General features: G+C 46.3%; 4 protein-coding genes across 6 annotated transcripts; 1 reads left to right on the top strand and 3 right to left on the bottom strand.

Annotated features, from left to right (window-relative positions):
• Positions 1–1,273: 1,273 nt before the first annotated feature.
• LOC128093596 (uncharacterized) lies at positions 1,274–7,448 on the bottom strand. Of its 2 annotated transcripts, none has more exons than XM_052711016.1 (5): positions 5,502–7,448; positions 5,355–5,406; positions 3,271–3,321; positions 1,973–3,189; positions 1,274–1,850 (listed from the first exon to the last, which is right to left on the bottom strand). In XM_052711016.1, exons 1-4 carry the CDS (start codon positions 7,230–7,232, stop codon positions 1,994–1,996), a joined length of 3,030 nt encoding a protein of 1,009 aa, XP_052566976.1. In that variant the 5' UTR covers positions 7,233–7,448; the 3' UTR covers positions 1,274–1,850; positions 1,973–1,993. The 2 variants fall into 2 exon arrangements, with proteins under 2 accessions (XP_052566976.1, XP_052566975.1); XM_052711015.1 differs by having other exon boundaries at positions 1,983–3,189.
• Positions 7,449–7,541: 93 nt separating this feature from the next.
• LOC120419337 (39S ribosomal protein L47, mitochondrial) lies at positions 7,542–8,558 on the top strand. Its single transcript, XM_039582008.2, has 2 exons — positions 7,542–7,738; positions 7,813–8,558. Exons 1-2 carry the CDS (start codon positions 7,644–7,646, stop codon positions 8,513–8,515), a joined length of 798 nt encoding a protein of 265 aa, XP_039437942.2. The 5' UTR covers positions 7,542–7,643; the 3' UTR covers positions 8,516–8,558.
• A 21-nt stretch (positions 8,559–8,579) lies between these two features.
• Positions 8,580–15,507, bottom strand: LOC120419334 (pyruvate dehydrogenase phosphatase regulatory subunit, mitochondrial-like). Of its 2 annotated transcripts, none has more exons than XM_039582006.2 (4): positions 14,047–15,507; positions 9,243–10,021; positions 9,003–9,178; positions 8,580–8,942 (listed from the first exon to the last, which is right to left on the bottom strand). In XM_039582006.2, exons 1-4 carry the CDS (start codon positions 15,470–15,472, stop codon positions 8,687–8,689), a joined length of 2,637 nt encoding a protein of 878 aa, XP_039437940.1. In that variant the 5' UTR covers positions 15,473–15,507; the 3' UTR covers positions 8,580–8,686. The 2 variants fall into 2 exon arrangements, with proteins under 2 accessions (XP_039437940.1, XP_039437939.1); XM_039582005.2 differs by having other exon boundaries at positions 9,003–9,193; positions 9,255–10,021.
• Positions 15,508–15,895: 388 nt separating this feature from the next.
• Positions 15,896–17,300, bottom strand: LOC120419336 (lanC-like protein 3 homolog). The gene is made up of 2 exons (XM_039582007.2): positions 17,038–17,300; positions 15,896–16,978 (listed from the first exon to the last, which is right to left on the bottom strand). The coding sequence occupies exons 1-2, from the start codon at positions 17,225–17,227 to the stop codon at positions 15,903–15,905; spliced, it is 1,266 nt and encodes a 421-aa protein (XP_039437941.1). The 5' UTR covers positions 17,228–17,300; the 3' UTR covers positions 15,896–15,902.
• Positions 17,301–17,424: the final 124 nt, after the last annotated feature.

Below are 17,424 nucleotides of genomic sequence, written 5' to 3'. Positions count from 1 at the left end.
TGTTCCAGGGAACAACTTTGCCGAAGAATGCAAAAAGATTCGTCAAATGTTAAAAATGTTACAGAAACACCACCGCTGAAAACTTCAACGTTTCTTCAAGTTATTCTGGCAAACATCATCTTGTTGGTTACATGAGCGTCGCGACGCCTTCCCTGAACCCTGTCTGCCGTAGCAGCAAGTGCTGCCAGAAGAGAGTGAAGAAAAAGTTGAAGTTTTCAGCCTCTGTGTTATAAATTCTGTAACATCCTTAATATATCTCGAGCCAAAATTCTCAGTAGGACACCTGATAGATCATTAGGGTGTAATATGATTGTATTGAAAAAAAAAAAATAATAATAATAATAAAGTTGTCCAAATTTAGTGAACACAGCAACTTTTCAGTTCCTTTTGGGGTCCTAAACAACTCCCTTTAGTTTGGGAACGATTGGTTAAGTCCTCACTTTGCGCAAAGCGATTCAATTTTGAATGGGAATTAGTATGGGGAAAACCATTTTTTTGGATTTTGATATTTCAAAAATCCACGTTTCATGCTATATTAAAACCGGATTCATATTCGGTTGCTTTGGAATGTGCTCTAAAAGTTTCCCAATACTCTGCTAACTTGCTTTTACAAAAAGATACAGTGTGTTCAAAACTCGTCTAAAACGTGTTTTTAGCTCGAAAATCACGTTTTAGACGAGTTTTGAGAACGCTGTATCTTCTTTCAGGAGCAAGTTAGCACCATACTCTCTTCGGGAAAAGTTGTAGAGCACCTTTCAGAGCATCCGAATGTGAATCCGGTTTTGTGGATATTTTACAAATCAAAATTCAAAAAACTAACTTTTTTCAAACAAATTTATATGGAAAATTGTATCGTTTTGCGCAAAGTGAAGACTGAACCAACCGTTCTCAAACTTTAGGGAGTTGTTTAGGACCCCATAAGGAACCGAAAAATTGCTGTGCTGGAAAATGTTCTGAAATGTAAAATTCGCCCATTTTTACATCCTAATATTTTTTTTACATTTTTTTATTTTTATTAATATATTAAAAAAAACTCCTCATATTTTATTTTTATTATGAATTTTACTTGTTTTATGTAACTTTGCAAATATTGTCTTTGTGGCCGTTTCTACTGATCAGCTGAATTTTTATTATTATTATTTTTCAGTAGGTACAAAACAGCTTTTTCGGTAATTATACATTATCTTTTTAGTTTTTCGGATATTGCGAGTTTTTTTTATTGTGGGTTTCGATTGTACTGAAATGTTACAAAAATGCATACATAAATTCGAAAAAAAAAAGTTGGGTGGGTTTTACACCATTTTAACAGTACTGTTTTCACGTTTTTCTAGAAACTAAACTTATTTCGGCGAGCCATTTCCGGAAGAACCAGCTGCTGCAGTAGTGCCAAACAAATTTCTTCTAGAACTGCATCCGCCAAGGCATCGATTTCCTTTGAAGTCGTCCTTTCAATCCACAGCACGTGCTCCGCTGATAATATTCTGGTCCTGTTGTCTGCTCACTTGAGGGACATGCGTCATCAATGGAAACGAACGTTTACATTCACTAATTTATTTTATTCTTAAATCTACGGTTCTACATTATGCCACAGTATTGCATCTTAAAATCGAGCTGCAATTCTTGAGTTGTTTTTTAACAAATTTTTCACGGCTTTTAATTTGTGTTTTATTAACAGAAATTCATACAATCAAAGTTGTCCTTACAAGCATTTGCAGTAGATTTGAACTCCGTGTGTCCAACGTTGAAGGAACCATCCATCTGCGGCAAAGGGCGTTTCCAAGTCAGTCCAAGAGGGTTGTTTTGCGTGCATCGTCCTGCGTGTCCATTCCTCAGTGCACTGCATGCTACCGCTGGTGGTTCATATTTAAGGAAACAGAGAGAAAAAGTTGTACATTTGCTTCTTTATTTTTGCTCTTCACTAGGAAAGGTGAATAAAATGGAGAAACAAGTCTAAGGACAAAGCAAGAGTTACATTTTAGTACCATATTTAAATCTATTTCCAGTTGGCCGGTTTGGGTTTGCCACCGCGTGCGTTCTTCTTGCCGCCTCCTCGTCCTCGGCCACCCCGTGGCTGGATGAACTTTCCCCGCCCGGCAGCTGCAGGGCCGCCGCCCCGTCCACGGAGTCCACCTCCGGCATGCTGCATTGTCCCGGTATAGCTGTACGGCGCCAACGGGTTGTTCTGGAAACTGCTCTTCGGGTCCTGGTACTGGGTGAGAGCGCTGCTGGGAGGTTGGCCAAACATCTGTCCCCTTCCGCCGCCGGCAGCCGCGTGCTCGGAGTCTCCACCGAAGGTTTTGTGATATTTTTCGTACTCGTCGTCCACGTCATCGTCCCAGTTTTCCTCGTTGGTTCCGTCGTTGTCGTCTTCGTAGATGATGTCCTCAATCGGGGGTTCGTCGATGGCCTCCAGGATTTGCTGGGGTGCCGCCGGCGGTGGGGCTGGGACGATCCGGTTGTTTTTGTGCTCGACCATGGCGTCAAAGTACTGATAGGCGTTGCGTAGATCGCCGTTGACGGAGTACATCTGGTTGGTGAGCATCGAGTTGCGCATTTCTTCGACGGATCCAGTGGTGGCAGTTAGCTTTATGTACCGGATCAGTTCGCTAACGGCGCGAACCTGGTTCGGGGTGAGTTCGGTTATCGATCCAAACTCGCTGACCGTCTGCACCGGCATCGGGTTCGTTTGGACGACCGAATCGGTAGTCAAAATGGGCGCGGTTTGCGTTTCGGCAGTCGCTCGGAATTTGAGCTTTCGAATCAGACACTCCGTACAGACGGTCGGATCGGTTTGGGTGGTCTTCTGCAGCTGAGCCTTTGGCACGTTGGACGCCATCGCACGCTTCTTGCGCTCGTCCATTTCTTGCTTCTTTTTCTTAAGCGTTGCCGCCAGCTGTTGCTTCCGGGTGCGCAAAAAGATGTGCTCGGAGATCCTGCCCTCGTCCAGGCAAAGCGTCTTGATGACCGGTTTGATGTTTTTCGGGATGTTACCGAACGGATCGTTGCTTTCGCCCGGTGGAGCGTTGAACGCGTACCTCGGATTGTTCGGGCCCTGCAACATCGGGGACCGATTCTCGTCGATGTTGTTCTCGTAGTAGGTCTGCGAGCGGTACATGAACTTGCCAGACCTCTGGATCGCAAGTTCCATGTCATCCAGCAGTTCGATCGCCTGGGAAACACGAGTTTTCACTAGAATGGGTGCGGGGGAACAATTGAACAGAACATTAGAACGGGCGAACAATGGAAAGAGCGCGTGGGGGAGCGACTCACCGTCACCTCGCCAAACGAAACCTTTCTCCAGCGCGGGTTCCGGCTGTGATCCTGGTGATATATGAAGAAGAATGCGTTACTAGTAGCTCTGTTCGTTTGGTTTTAGTGGGGCCACATGACGTGGTAATGAAAGTTAAGTACAAAGCATTCGTAAATTCTGTGGATCTTTCTCGGGATTGTTTCACAAACTGTCGTTGTCGTGCTAATTTTGGGCCAAATTGAGTTGAGAACGCCATTTTGTGCAGCTCTCAATGCCTCATCTTTTGACCTTCACAGATCCCCAAAATTCGTTTTCAATCCTCTTCATATAAAAGAAGTATCAATTGTGTCGTGCTATCTTGACAAATCCTAAAAATTGCTGTAAGTGCGACAACTGGCCAAAGGGATTTCAGGTCAGAACGCGTTTGACACACGTACATGCCCGACTGCCGTAAACATTTGCAATTATAAATCGGGACTCTGGCAACCAAATTCAACCACACTCCAGGACAATGAGCAGAATGGTCAACCAAACAAAACGTGTTTGTTAACAACAAATTTTAGTGGTTTATTGGTAACATATTGTTAACATTTCGTGCTCTATTGTTTGTTTATTCAAGGTCAAACATTAAAACGCGTTTTTCTCGGGACGTCTAAAAGCGACGTGCGACAAGATAGCACAAATATTTAAGAATAAGTATTTAATCAAATCTGAGCGTTTTGAAAGTCTGTTTTAGGGGAATTAGGTATACATTTCCCAGCCCAACATTTTATTGAGATGACATTTGGTCAACGCAAATGCCCTAAAACGACAAAGAACAGACAGTTTGATGCTTGACGTAGATCGTCTTAAAAAACGCCCAGCGGTGTTTTTTTATGTTTTGCCCTCCTCACTTAAGGAGCTATTAGACTATGGCAAACAAACAAACAAACTCGCTCTTTTTTGTGTTTGACAGTTTGCCAAACCCACAAACTTGTTTGCGGAAAATTCGCAAACAAAGCCAAATCTAGCAAAACAATGCTATTAGACCAATGTCGAAGTGTGAACAAAGAGTCTATCCTGCTCGTTCCTGATGTAAAAAAAAGAAATGACGTGAGCAGAATAAACTCCTTGTTTATACATCGACATTGACCCATTTACATAGTTTTGCTTGAAATGTATGCAGGCTGACGCAAACAAATTCAGGCAAAAACAAAAAACAAATCAGACAAACTGTCCGAAAATTTTGTTTGTCGAGGGATTGAATCCCAATCGCTCCCATTGCAATTTTGACTTTCGAATTGAACATAGTACAACATCAACATAAAGCGATTTTTCCGCAGAAAATTCAAGATGAATTGTAATATTAACGAAGATGGAAATAATGTCCAGCCATAAAGCAAAACCTATACCTTTCTTTAGTAAGATAGGCAAAAAGACTTGAATCAGGTGGGATTAGAACACGCATCTTTGAATTGGTGCTGTGGGACGCAAGCACGTCAGCCGTCAGGAGGTTTACACTCTAGTTAGGAGTGATTTGATCCGTAGTAATGTGCCCGAGGGGTCAAGAATTCTTAATATAGATCGTAGATCGTTCTGGTGTTAGTTACTTTGTTGCAGCGGGCTCAACAACCTCGGAATTGTACCGTAAGGAGCTCTTCCAGTCTAGAATAAACGTATTCTGACACAGACTATACTTTCTCATAATTTCTTAGCCAGTCTCATTGAATTGAATTTGAATCTCGCAACTACATGGGAATCAATTCTAAACATTCAGTATGTCATGGGACCATCCATAAATCACGTGGACACTTTTCTTGAAATATCAAACACTGAATGTTCACAAATTTATTCTTTCTCGGAATCAGTATAAGGTACTCCCGCACGAATCGCATTAAATTTTACATCCGAATCATACAACAACACGATTCTGCGTCGAACGCATCGTTTGACGCAGAATTTGCCCGGATATCAAAATCTGCTTAACACCGACCATTGAACATTGCAACTCTTGTAGATTACCGGGCTGACGGATTTAGGAAAAGCGAAACTGTCGGAAAAACTACAACAAACTTAGCCTTTTGCACATAAATTTCGAAATTAACGTCCCCAAAAATAAACTTACCAAGATTTGATGTCTGGCTGATCAACAGGTCCGAAACTGCAACTTGATTTTCCTGAGAAAGTCAATTCACGTTAACAAGGTTTCAACGCTTATCGCGAGCCTCATCGCCAGTGTTTGCACACCACCTCAAAATCATCGTACACTTACCGGCATGATGGTTTCGATCGAAGAACTCGGCCCGCTGATCCCCTTCATAGTGGCCATAATGTCCTCCAGCGGAGTAATCATGGGCGGACTCGGTTTGGCCGGAGCGGGCGAAGCAATGGGATAACCCACCAAGGGTGGACTCTCCACGTACTCGGGGGCTCCCATCGAGTACGGCATGTCGTACATGCTACCACCGCCCAACCCCATTGACATTCCCATCCCCGGAGGCGGCGGTGGCGCGTACGCACCCACACCACAACCCGGAACGTGCTCGAGCGAGCGTGGCATGTACGAGCTGCCGGAGCCAAACTGACTGTTAATTTCGCACCGATACTGCTCCAACTCGGGGAACTCCTTGCCCTCTTGCGCAAACTTGACGGCCAAATCGTCCAGGAAGCTTTTCTTCGCCAACAGAGCCTTCGGATTGGCCCCGCGGTCCGACGAGATCCTGGAGCGACTGCGTGACCGACGCCGGGCCGGACTGCGAGATCGTCGCGGAGGGCTGTACCTCCGGGAGGGTGCCCGATAGCTGCGCGCATAGGTCGAAGGACTGCGCCGGTAGCGGGGCGATCGCGATCGGTTTCGCACTGGCGAGCGACTCCTGCGCCTGGACACCTCCCGCGAGCGGGACCGTCTCCTCGGTGGTGACCGGCGATCCGACTGGTAGCGGTTGTTGCCCCGTCCGCGGACGCTTTTGTGCCGGGTTGACCACGGGGGAGTAGGCGACCGATCGCGACTCCGCTTTTCCTTGTCTTTGGAGCTTGGTTTGTCCTTGTCTTTGGACGTTTGCTTTTCCGTTTCTTGAGAATTTCGTTTTTCTTTTTCGGGAGAAGTTCGGGTTTCCTTTTCTACGGAAGGTTCTTTGTCGTTTTCGTGGTCCTCGGACAGAACTTGCCACTCTTCGGGCGGTTCTTGTTTGACTGCTACCGCGCCAATATCATCAGTGCTGGTTCCAAAGTCTCGCGTAATGTCCCACTCTACACCATCGTTGATGGTCACTTTGGGCCTCTTGTTTTTCTTTTTCTTCGGCTTAGCTGCCGCCCCTTCCGTCGGAGTTCCCTCTGGTTGTTCCGGGTCCTTCTTGTCCTCTGACTGAGCGTCCACCTTATCCGAGTCCTTGCTCTTATCGTCCTTAGGCTTGTCTTTTATCTCATCCTTCTTCTCTTCCGGTTTTGAATCCTTCTTTTCATTAGGTTTCGAGTCCTTCTTGCCGTCTTCCCCACGGGACGATTTCGTCCCGTTTCTGCTCGGCTCGTCTCTGTCTCGGTTAGACGTTCCCCTTCTCCTGTCATCGTCCTCCTTTCTGGACCGATAACTTCTGCTAGAATCATCTCTCCGATCGTTTCCTCTACGGTGATCGTCCCTTCTATCGCTACCGGAAGTCCTCCGGCTATCGCCAGAAGAAGACACCTTTCTCGAGTCGTCCTTCCTGTCCCCACCGGATCTGCTCGACTGACCATCCTTCTTCTCATCAGCGCCCTTTTTAGGCTCATCCTTCTTGCTCGACGCACTTCCGGAGGCAACCTTCCTCGGTGGTTCCTCCTTCTTACTCTTCGGATCTTCCTTGCCCTTCCCACCTTCCTCTACCTTCTTCGTGTCGCCATCGCCCTCCATGCCGGGCTCTTTCTTGATCTTAACCTCCACGACCTTCTGGGATTCGGATTCGGCCCCCTCACTCGCCTTCCGGGCGTCCGCCAGCTTCTGGTCGATGGCCTTTTCCAGCTCACTCATCGCCGCTTCTGCAGTGAACTACACACTTCCGGAACGAGCAACTTTCGGTTTCAATATCTATTGGCTAGATAACGACTGAAGGTTGCGGCATCGATTGGTCACTTTTTAACTGCACAAAACCACGGATTTGCCGTGGAAATCTTCTAATTTAATCGCAAATTTTACACTAACCGTGATGGCGGCTTGGAAAAACGCGAACGACAGGCAATTTTATTTTGACAGAAACACGTTGAGCGGCACTGGGCAAGTTTTTCGTACACGGCAAAGAAACAACTTTTTAAAAATAGGTAACTTTCCGTAAACGTACAGGACCTATGATTCGATTTGACGTTTCGAGCGAGTTTGCTTGAAATCGTGCGCGGCGATCCTCGTCGATGTTTTGAAAATAAAATCAAAAGTTTTCTACGCAAAATGAACGTTTTACAGCGGCTTTTCCAAGTTTCCAAACAAGCCGGAAGATTCCCCGTGGCCATTGCTTCAAATCTGCTCACAACCTCCAGCAGTAGGTGAGTTTTCCTGGTGTTTCACAAGATCGCACCCAACTTGTTTTGATTACATCACGCGTTCGCTTGCGTTCAAGGGTCCTCCAACACCGGCCAGCTGTTCCGGCACAGTGTTTCTCGCTTTCATCGCGCCGGTACGATCTGGCCGAGTTCTTCGAGGACAAGAAAAACCTGGGCGAAAACGAGGTCAAGCATGGGCGCGCCTGGAACAAGGACGAACTGCGCATCAAATCGAACGCGGACCTGCACAAGCTGTGGTTCGTGCTGCTCAAGGAACGGAACATGCTGCTGACGATGGAGCACGAGTGCAACGAGAAGATGGAGCTGTTCCCCAGCCCGGAGCGGTTGGACAAGGTGAACGAATCGATGACCAACCTGGAGGACGTCGTGCGGGAACGAAACCGCGCCTACTTCGAGCTTGAGACGGGCGAAACCGGCGAACGACCCGCCAAGCTGGTCACGAACCAGCTCGGGCTCAAGTTCTACTACCGGATGTTCGAGCACGTGATTCCAAAGTACGCCAACCGCAAGTGGAAGGAAACGCACCAGTTCCACTACCGCGGTTCGGCCGTGCACAAGTTCCTGCGGATGTACCGCGAGAAGCTGTACAACGTGAAGCGGAAGCAGCGCAACCGCGAGCGCAACGAGGTGATGCATCTGCTGAAACGGTTCCCCGGCATGGACCGGGTGGCGCTGGCCGAAAAGTATCCGTCGGTGGACGTCGAGAAGCTGTACAAGCTGGACAAGATTCGGGGCAATTACGTGCCGGCAAAGGTGTAGACGTTTGGTAATGTACAATGCAACTTGGGGTTAGAAGATTAAGGATTGTTCTTTTTTGCCTTTGCTTAGAGATCCGAACTTCCTGTGAGATAAAACATTTACTGACTAGCTGAGGAAGGGTATCACATCGCGTTACTAAATCTACTAGAATGGCATGGACTGTTGAGACGCTTAGGTTTCGAATTGCTTCTTGAACTTGACCACGGTGGGTCGATATGTTTTGCTAGCCTCACGCTCGGCCAGGGCCTGGCCGAGGGCCGCCTTCGGATGGATGTGCTGTGTGAGACGGAACAACCGCCCGGCAATGTCAATGTGGTACACGGCACTCTTGTCCATGATGTACTCGTTGGTTATGATCTTGGACGTGTCCCGCGTTGACCGGTTGATGTACCCCAGGCAGACTAGCTTTTCCGACGCGAATCCGTACCTCAAAGAAAAAACAAAGTTCAGTCTGAACTTGTCGTCAACCCTGGTTTACAAAACTCACCCCGCCGAGGTCACCGTTCCGCAGTATTCCCCGTTGCGATAAAGTGGTTCACCGCCCCATGGCCACACGTCCTTGTCGACGTCAATGTCCTCCAGGTGGAATAGAACCAACCGCTTGGTGAGCCCCTGCTGCTTCTGCTGCTCAAGGGCGGCACGCCCGATAAAGCTTGCTTTTTTCTTCAATTGTGAAATCTGTAAATGACGGGGCTCAAAACACAGACAACACGCACACAGTACTCACATCCAGTCGTACCGAATACACCACTCCGGCCTCGAACGGCGTCGTCAGACTCGTCAGCTCGTCGCCCCAGAACGGGATGAACTTGTCGATTCGCAGGTACCGCTGCGTCAGCGTGCCCACATCCCGTGCGCCGTAATCCCGCCCGATGGTCATCAACCGATTGTAAACGTGCAGCGCGTACTCCGACGGAACGTACAAACAATATCCAGGCATCCCGGTGTGGGTAAAGGTCATGATCATCACATCGCTAGCATATCCCACGTTCAGCTTCTTGTAGATAAACGGCTGCAGCTTCAAGTTCGAGTTGGACAGCTCGTTCATTAGCTGCGTCGCCTTCGGCCCGACCACGTTGATTACGGTGTACATGGACGTAACGTCGTTCAACTTGACACTGGCGTCCGCAAACAGATTTCGCGACATCCAGTCATAAATCCGCGTCTGCTGCGACGACGGCGAAATCATAAAGTAATGATCCCGGCTCTGTCGGATCAACATGCAATCGTTCTCGTAGCCACCCCGCTCGTTCAACATTCCCGTGTGGACGATGTGCCCGATCTCGATGTCCACATCGTTGGCGCACATCTTCTGCAGGTATTCCAGTACGCTGTTCCGGTCGCTGTCGCCGCTCCGGACGCCTGGTTTAATTTCAATCTTCGAGAAGGAGGAGATATCGATGATGCCAACGTGGTGGGCACACGCGTAGTACTCCTTCTGCATGTGCTTGAAGAACTTTGGCTTGTAGAAGCTGCCGGGCGGCATCGTTGGGAGGGGGGAACCACCTGGAAAAATTACAAAATTATTAGCTTTTAAGCTGAAACCGGAAGCCTGCCTCGACTCGAGTTTTTGAAGGCACGATCTTCGTCTGCTGCCGTCGCCTTGCGATTCAAGCTGAGCAATTCTCTACGAAATCGGTCTTGTTTCTTAAATTTTAATTTTTGTATTTTTTTTATCCGACTGAAACTTTTTTGGTGCCTTCGGTATGCCAAAAGAAGCCATTTTGCATCATTAGTTTGTCCATATAATTTTCCATACAAATTTGGCAGCTGTCCATTCAAAAATAATATGTGAAATTACAAAAATCTATATCTTTTGAAGGAATTTTTTGATCAATTTGGTGATTTCGGCAAAGTTGTAGGTATGGATATGGACTACACTGAAAAAAAATGATACACGGTAAAATAATTGTGGTGATTTTTAATTTCACTTTTTGTCACTAAAACTTGATTTGCAAAAAGAAGATCGAAGCAAGCTATGATCGCGGCCGGTTGGTTTGATGTTTCGCTCCGCGTTTTTTTTCGTCTTCTGAGGATTTCCGTCAAAGTCTTATCGGCTAGTTCTAGAGGATCTTGTGAGTGGTAGTGAAAAGGGTGGAGATATCCGGGTTTCGATTCCTTTTGTGGATTTGCCAGAACCAGAAGATGGTGCTGCTTCGCTGCATGTTCGGGAAGACGTCGCTGACCTTGGATAGAGCCTCAATCGCGCAGATGACGAGGAGATCTTGGCTGATTTGATGCGGCCGTTGATAAGGATAAAAACTTAGGAGCTGCCGATTGGGACACAATCTGGCTGTGTCTTTTGAAGATTTGAAGATTTGCTGATTCTTGGTGAGAGCTTTCCATCATTATTTGCTAAATGATTATATTCCCCTATATTATTATATCATAAAATAAATAGCCCTCCTACCCCTTCCTCACTTTCCCATTCCTTAATTCCCATTTTGCCCAATTCCTCTTCCCCCCTAAAAATATAATTATCTGCCAAATTTACACTAACACACCACACCTAACTGATTCGGAGCGTTTGGTACGGTATGTCCACGCATCCTTCCTCCCCTGTAGATTCTGTGAAATGTGATCCATTCACAGAATCCTCTCTGCGGTAAACACAACGCAGTAGGGCTGGCCGCTTTAATTTTTGTATTACATTTTCGGGTGTTCTCGGATGTATTACAATTATTAATATTGACAAGAAAAGTGCTTGGGGCGTAATCTAATCACAAGACTTTCCAGCATGCTTTCATCGGACTGGCTGCGTTTGTGTTAGATTAGATTAGATTAGATTAGACTAAAACTTGATTTGCAAAAAAACACTATTTTTTTTTTATATGTTTTAGAGGACATCAAATGCAAACTTTTCAGAAATTTCCAGGTTGTGCAAAAAATCTTTGAGCGAGTTTTGAATTTTTGAATCAATACTTATTTTTTCAAAAAATCAAAAAATTGGTCGCAAAAATTTTTCAAGTTCATTTTTCGATGTAAAATCAAATTTGCAATCAAAAAGTACATTAGTATAATTTTGATAAAGTGCACCGTTTTCAAGTTAAATCCATTTTTAGGTGACTTTTTTGAAAATAGTCGCAGTTTTTCATTTTTAAAAATTAGTGCACATGTTTGCCTACTTTTGAAAAAAATATTTTTGAAAAGCTGAGAAAATTCTCTATATTTTGCTTTTTTGAACTTTGTTGATACGACCCTTAGTTGCTGATTGCCATGCAAAGGTTTAAAAACAGGAAAATTGATGTTTTCTAAGTCTCACCCAAACAACCCACCATTTTTTAATGACGATATCTCAGCAACTAATTGTCCGATTTTCAATGTTAAAATATGAAACATTCGTGAAATTTTCCGATCTTTTCGAAAAAAATTATTTTCAAACATTCAATATTAAGCCCTTTTAAAATGTTAGTCTCGGTTTAAAATTTTTGAAAATATTTTTTTCGAAAAGATCGAAAAATTTCAAGAATGTTTTATATGTTAACATTGAAAATCGGACCATTAGTTGCTGAGATATCGACATTAGAAAATGGCGTGTTGTTTGGGTGAGACTTAGAAAACATCAATTTTCCTGTTTTTAAACCTTTGCATGGCAATATCTCAGCAACTAAGGGTCGTATCAACAAAGTTCAAAAAAGCAAAATATAGAGAATTTTCTCAGCTTTTCAAAAATATTTTTTTCGAAAGTGGCAAACATGTGCACTAATTTTAAAAAATGAAAAACTGCGACTATTTTCAAAAAAGTCACCTAAAAATGGATTTAACTTGAAAACGGTGCACTTTATCAAAATTAAACTAATGTACTTTTTGATTGCAAATTTGATTTTACATCGAAAAACGAAGTTGAAAAATTTTTGCGACCAATTTTCGATTTTTTTTTTAAATTAGTATTGATTCAAAAATTCATAACTCGCTCAAAGATTTTTTGCACAACCTGGAAATTTCTGAAAAGTTGGCATTTGATATCCTCTAAAACATATCAAAAATAAAAAAAAATAAAATTGTGTTTTTTTTTTTTGCAAATCAAGTTTTAGTGACAAAAAGTTAAATAAAAAATCACCAAAATTTAGTCCGTATCCATGCCTATAAATTTAGTCCGTATCCATACCTATAACTTTGCCCAAGACACCAAATCGATCAAAAAATTCATTTAAAAGATACAGATTTTTGAATTTTCATACATCATTTTTGTATGGCCAGCTGCCAAATTTGTATGGAAAATTATATGGACAAACTAATAATGCAAAATGGCTTCTTTGGGCATATCGAGGGCACCAAAAAAGTTTCAGTCGGATTATAAAATACAAAAAAAAAATCGAATGACCGAAATCTGGGAGAACTGCTCAGCTCTGAATCTGGTGTGTTCTACTGTTTCTTCGAAGAAATAGATTTGGAGAATTCAGATTTCGTCATTGATGTGAGTTAAAATTCGAAAAAGCTACCATTTATAATAACAAATATATTTATGATCGTTACTTGGATTTGGATCGAAGCAATCTGCGCCTGTGGTCGGACGCGATTTTTGTTTGCTGTCATTTTTGACCTTCCGATAATAATAATTCCGATAACGACGCCACGGAGGTTTAAGGAGCAAAAAAAGGCCACAACGTGAACAAATCGATTAAACAAAGTGTCACGAGCCGCCGTCACCTAAAAACGACGTGACCATCACAGCGTCCACTGAAGCACATACGCACGATCCTCGTCTACTGTCGTCGCCTAAAGCTCAATTGAAGACATGGATCAATGTCCAGTATTATCCATCGGGTCAAAGTTCTCGATTGGTAGTAATGTTAGGTATCGTAAAGGCAACACCAGTCGCAGCATTCGAGATGGAGCATTCTATGTTCGACTCGAAATACGATGGTTTTGATAGCGGGATAGTTTGAGCGACGACGAATCTCCGCCAGATTTTCCCTTTGGCATATCGGATGACTCTGATGACTCAAAAGACGACAGGCTAGCAGATGTTGTTTATTGAAAGTTAAAACGCAGAGCTCCTTCCTGAATTACCACCAATGACAACTGTGCCATTGTTACCGAATCTCTCAAACATGAACAAGACAAACCGTACATCTACCTTCACGCAACGTATACTGTGAGGCAAATCCAATAGTTCTGGACACAGATTCCCCCTACCGTATCAGTTTGAAAAGAAAGGTCTCTACGGCGTTCTCTATAGTAAAAGTGGATAAAACACCCGTAATTACATGTAATGTTATTATGTTAAAATAGTTTAGGTTCGTTAGTTCAAATGTTTTGCATTCTAGGTACTTGAAGCTTACGTCCGTGTTAGGGAAGCATTTTCGATGTTATTTTTTGCAGTTCCAATTTAGTTGAATTGTTTCGATAGTCAAACTATTTTGTCAATGTTCAAAAATATAAAATTGCTGAATATATTGCAAATCGAATGCCATTTCGATTTGGTGGATTGCGATGCGAACTGACCTTCATCATCGCTGAGAGCTAGAATCTGCAACTTACGATGCTAGCGGGGACGAAGGACACCGCGTATGCACAGCTTTACTTACGCTCGTAATCCGAATCAAAGTACAGCGCCCGCTCGTAGGCCATCTTCGTTCCGAACACCGCACCGCGCGTTTCCAGCTCGCTGTACAGCGGCGAGCATCGCAACTGGCGGGCAAATTTGTACTCGCTCTGGTTCGGATAGAGAATCGCGTACTGCCGGCCGACGACTTCGCGAATGCGGTGCTGCAGATACTGCCGGTTGTTGTGCAGATCCAGGAAGCGCTGAATGTTGAACGGCAGCATCTCGATGGTCGGCGTTCCGTTCACGATCCACTCGGCCAGTGCTTTGCCGACTCCGCCGGAACCTTGCAGCGGGTTTCCGTTCATGCCGCATGCCACGTAGTAATTTTTCACCTCGGCAGTTTCGCCGAAGATCCAGCGCCCGTCCGGGGTGAAGTTATCCGGACTGTTGGTGATTGTTGGTGCGCCGGAATTTTGAAGCAGTGGGATCCGGTCCACCGCCTTGTCCCACAGTGGTTCCCAATGGTTGGGCGCGCTGTCCTCGATGTGTTCCTTCCAGTTTTTCGGGATATCTTTGATGTTTTCGAAGGCGGGTTTGGCGGCTTTCTCGAACCAACCGACCATCATCTCGCTGCCGAGTTGTCTCGCGTACATGTTCGAGTCGTAGTCGCGGACACAGGGCAGTAGTTTCCCTTCGGGGAGGTTGAGACCTGCTGTGACGGCGAAGAAATGTTGCGCCGGGTAGGCTGGGATGCGCACGGGTCGTTTGCAGCGTAGGCCAAGCTCGCGGGACCACATTCCGGTGCAGTTTATGAAGTATTCACACTTGATAGTGCCGATGTCCGTTTCGAGGCTTTCGACGCGACCGCCTTTGGTGTTGACGAACTCGACGCGGCAATTTTCAAAGTACTTGACGCCCGCCTGTTTGGAGAGTTTGGCTAGAACGTCTAGCACTAGTGCCGGATCGGCGATGCAATCTTTCGGCACGTACACCGCTCTCTGGATGTCGTCAACGTTTAGCAGCGGATGCAAGTTGCGGACCGTTTCCGCGTCAATCAGCTCGCAGTACAGCCCGGCGGGCATGTTGTACGCGATTCTCCGCTTGAGCGCGACAACGCGGTCGTGCGTTTGGGCTAGGTTCACGCTGCCACAGCGCTTAAGGCCCACGTTGTGTCCGGCTCGTTGCAGTCGTTCGTACAATTTGACGCTTTCCAGGATTATGTTCCGCTCGGGGCTGGGTTTGAACAGTCCGATGGTTCCACTGCCAAAATCCGACGTCCCGCTGCCGATGGTGCGTTGATCCAGCATAATCACGTTGTTCCAGCCATTCTGCGTCAGATGGTAGGCCACCGAGTTGCCCAACAGGCCGGCACCGGCGATGACGACCCGGGCTGCGGTCTGGGACACCGCTGCCGTGCCGCTGAAATGCCTGCAGCAGGCCGACCGCGTGCAAGTAATATAATTCATCCGAGGAGGTCGTATCAATTATCCAGCAGCTCACCACAGCCCGTACTAATTAGAGCTCGGTGCCCACTTATGTAAGATTTGCTTTTGTTCGCCACTTGATTCACTGCGGATCGATCGGCTAGTTGTTTACCGATGCAACGTTGATAGTGCACTACTTTTGCTTTCGTTCCGCTGTGAGCAATTAGAGGAGAGTGCAGCGTGGATCGATTTTGTTGCTCTCTACCTGCACATGCAGCGTGTAATTGTGGGTGTGGCGTTCCTCGAACGAACACTAGCAAGATTTGTTTACCAAACAGCTACAGCATAATTGAAGCCGGGCTAGGGCACATGCGCCAACAACAGGTGTACCGGCCAGCCGGATATTTCGAAACATTTTAATTGACTACGTACGAGAGATGCAATTTTGGAGTGAGAGATAATTGTTCTATTTTTACTCATTGCCGGCGTATTTCACACCAAACACGTCCATAAATGGGAACGAAGCTTGGCTGGGTTCCAGCAGGTCCGCGAGAAAGCAAACCGTTCCAGCGAGTCCTTCGTACAAGCTGAAGGGACGATCCGGCGTGCGAGCATTTGCGACGAAACATCCGGCACTTAAAAATTCCGCAAACCTCCCCGCACGGTACAGGTAGCGCTTCTCCCCGGTCAATCGATACATCAGCAGGAAGGCATATCCGTTGCCGGCAACTCCGTGGCAAATGCCCGGGCCCTTGTACAGCAAACCGTGGCGCCAGATCGAATCGGCACACTTGCGACAACCGGCGAGGTACTTCTCCTCCTTGAACACCAGATAAGCCTTGGCCAGCAAGTAGATCGCTCCGGAACATCCGTGGCACCAGTGGATCAACTTTTTATCGGAACCAACCAGTCGCGTAGGGAAATTGCCATCCTCGTCCTGAATCTGGAGGAACGCCTCAACGGATCCGCGAATGTCGGCCAACTTCGTCTCAGAAGCGCCCGATCCTTCACCGAACCACGGCGACTCCAGCAGCATGTGAAGAATCGAGCACAACCCGTGAGCGGCCCCCAAATAGTCACTCTCGTGGTACTCGTACATCAGCGGAACGGCGCACCGCCTAACCTTGGCGTACTCCCGGCCACGTTTCAACAAAACCGTACAAACAGCTTCAATCTCCGCGCGCTTGATCGGCTTCGCCGGCAGAACCTGGTTCAACCAGAACGCCCCACTCAGGTACCCAGCGCGGCCAACCAAAATCTCGTCCGCGTCGTAACCACCGGACACGGCCACCGAGTAACCCTCGCGAAACCGGTGCAGCTCTCGATCCGCTTCGTCCTGCTCGCCCAGGTCGTGCGCAATGACCGCGGAAACGGCGGCAACTCCCGCGTTCCCGCACAGGAAGGCCACCCGGGAAGTTCTGCTGCTCTTGCTGGAAGCGGCGGCGATTTCCTTGGCGCGTTGAATAAAGTGGTGCGCGTGCTCTAGACACGGAAACAGGTCCTTCAACTGCGTTGAGCGACTCAGCTTCTCGAACATGTAGGCGATTCCTGGAAGGAATTTTAAAATAGTAAGAAAATTTCTAAGGCTTCACCTGAGCTCAACTCACCGGCTTCTCCGACGTACAGATCCGCGCGCAGCTTGTAGTCACTTTTGCCACTTCCGGCGAGTATCCTTTCGACGTAGTCCTTGACCAGCTTCAGGATGAGCGGCTTATCGAGCAGGGTTGTTTCGTCGGTTCCACCGTGCTTTGAAGCATCGTAATCCTCAAACGGATTGTCGAAGTGGCGCGAGGACATCGTTGCGGCAGGATTCGGGGATGTTCAGCAGGACCTTCTTGAACAAATAGATGTAAACATTATAGGTGGTCACATTTCACACTTTGAATGATATTACACTTTCATCTGAACTGGCACGTTTAATTTTGCACTACACACTTGCTCAAACTCGAGTTATGATTTCTTTTCGTACGCTAAATTGCTTTGCATCCGGTCAA

Source organism: Culex pipiens, chromosome 3 (assembly GCF_016801865.2).
Source record: "Culex pipiens pallens isolate TS chromosome 3, TS_CPP_V2, whole genome shotgun sequence".
Classification (NCBI taxonomy): domain Eukaryota; kingdom Metazoa; phylum Arthropoda; class Insecta; order Diptera; family Culicidae; genus Culex; species Culex pipiens.
Note: the sequence above shows the minus strand (reverse complement) of the source record. Positions and strands in the feature narration are given on the sequence as shown.

Bases quoted from the DNA above. Each gene is read 5' to 3' on its own strand.
- LOC128093596 (XM_052711016.1), bottom strand. From the start codon at position 7,232: ATGAGTGAGCTGGAAAAGGCCATCGACCAGAAGCTGGCGGACGCCCGG. The intron at 5,407-5,501 runs GTAAGTGTACGA...TGACTTTCTCAG, and splicing joins CGATCGAAACCATCATGCCG to GAAAATCAAGTTGCAGTTTC. The intron at 3,190-3,270 runs GTGAGTCGCTCC...CACCCATTCTAG, and splicing joins TTTCGTTTGGCGAGGTGACG to TGAAAACTCGTGTTTCCCAG.
- LOC120419337 (XM_039582008.2), top strand. From the start codon at position 7,644: ATGAACGTTTTACAGCGGCTTTTCCAAGTTTCCAAACAAGCCGGAAGA. The intron at 7,739-7,812 runs GTGAGTTTTCCT...CTTGCGTTCAAG, and splicing joins CTCACAACCTCCAGCAGTAG to GGTCCTCCAACACCGGCCAG.
- LOC120419334 (XM_039582005.2), bottom strand. From the start codon at position 15,472: ATGAATTATATTACTTGCACGCGGTCGGCCTGCTGCAGGCATTTCAGC. The intron at 10,022-14,046 runs GTAAGTAAAGCT...TAATTTTTCCAG, and splicing joins CTTTGATTCGGATTACGAGC to GTGGTTCCCCCCTCCCAACG. The intron at 9,194-9,254 runs GTACGACTGGAT...CGTCATTTACAG, and splicing joins AGGCCGGAGTGGTGTATTCG to ATTTCACAATTGAAGAAAAA.
- LOC120419336 (XM_039582007.2), bottom strand. From the start codon at position 17,227: ATGTCCTCGCGCCACTTCGACAATCCGTTTGAGGATTACGATGCTTCA. The intron at 16,979-17,037 runs GTGAGTTGAGCT...AATTCCTTCCAG, and splicing joins TCTGTACGTCGGAGAAGCCG to GAATCGCCTACATGTTCGAG.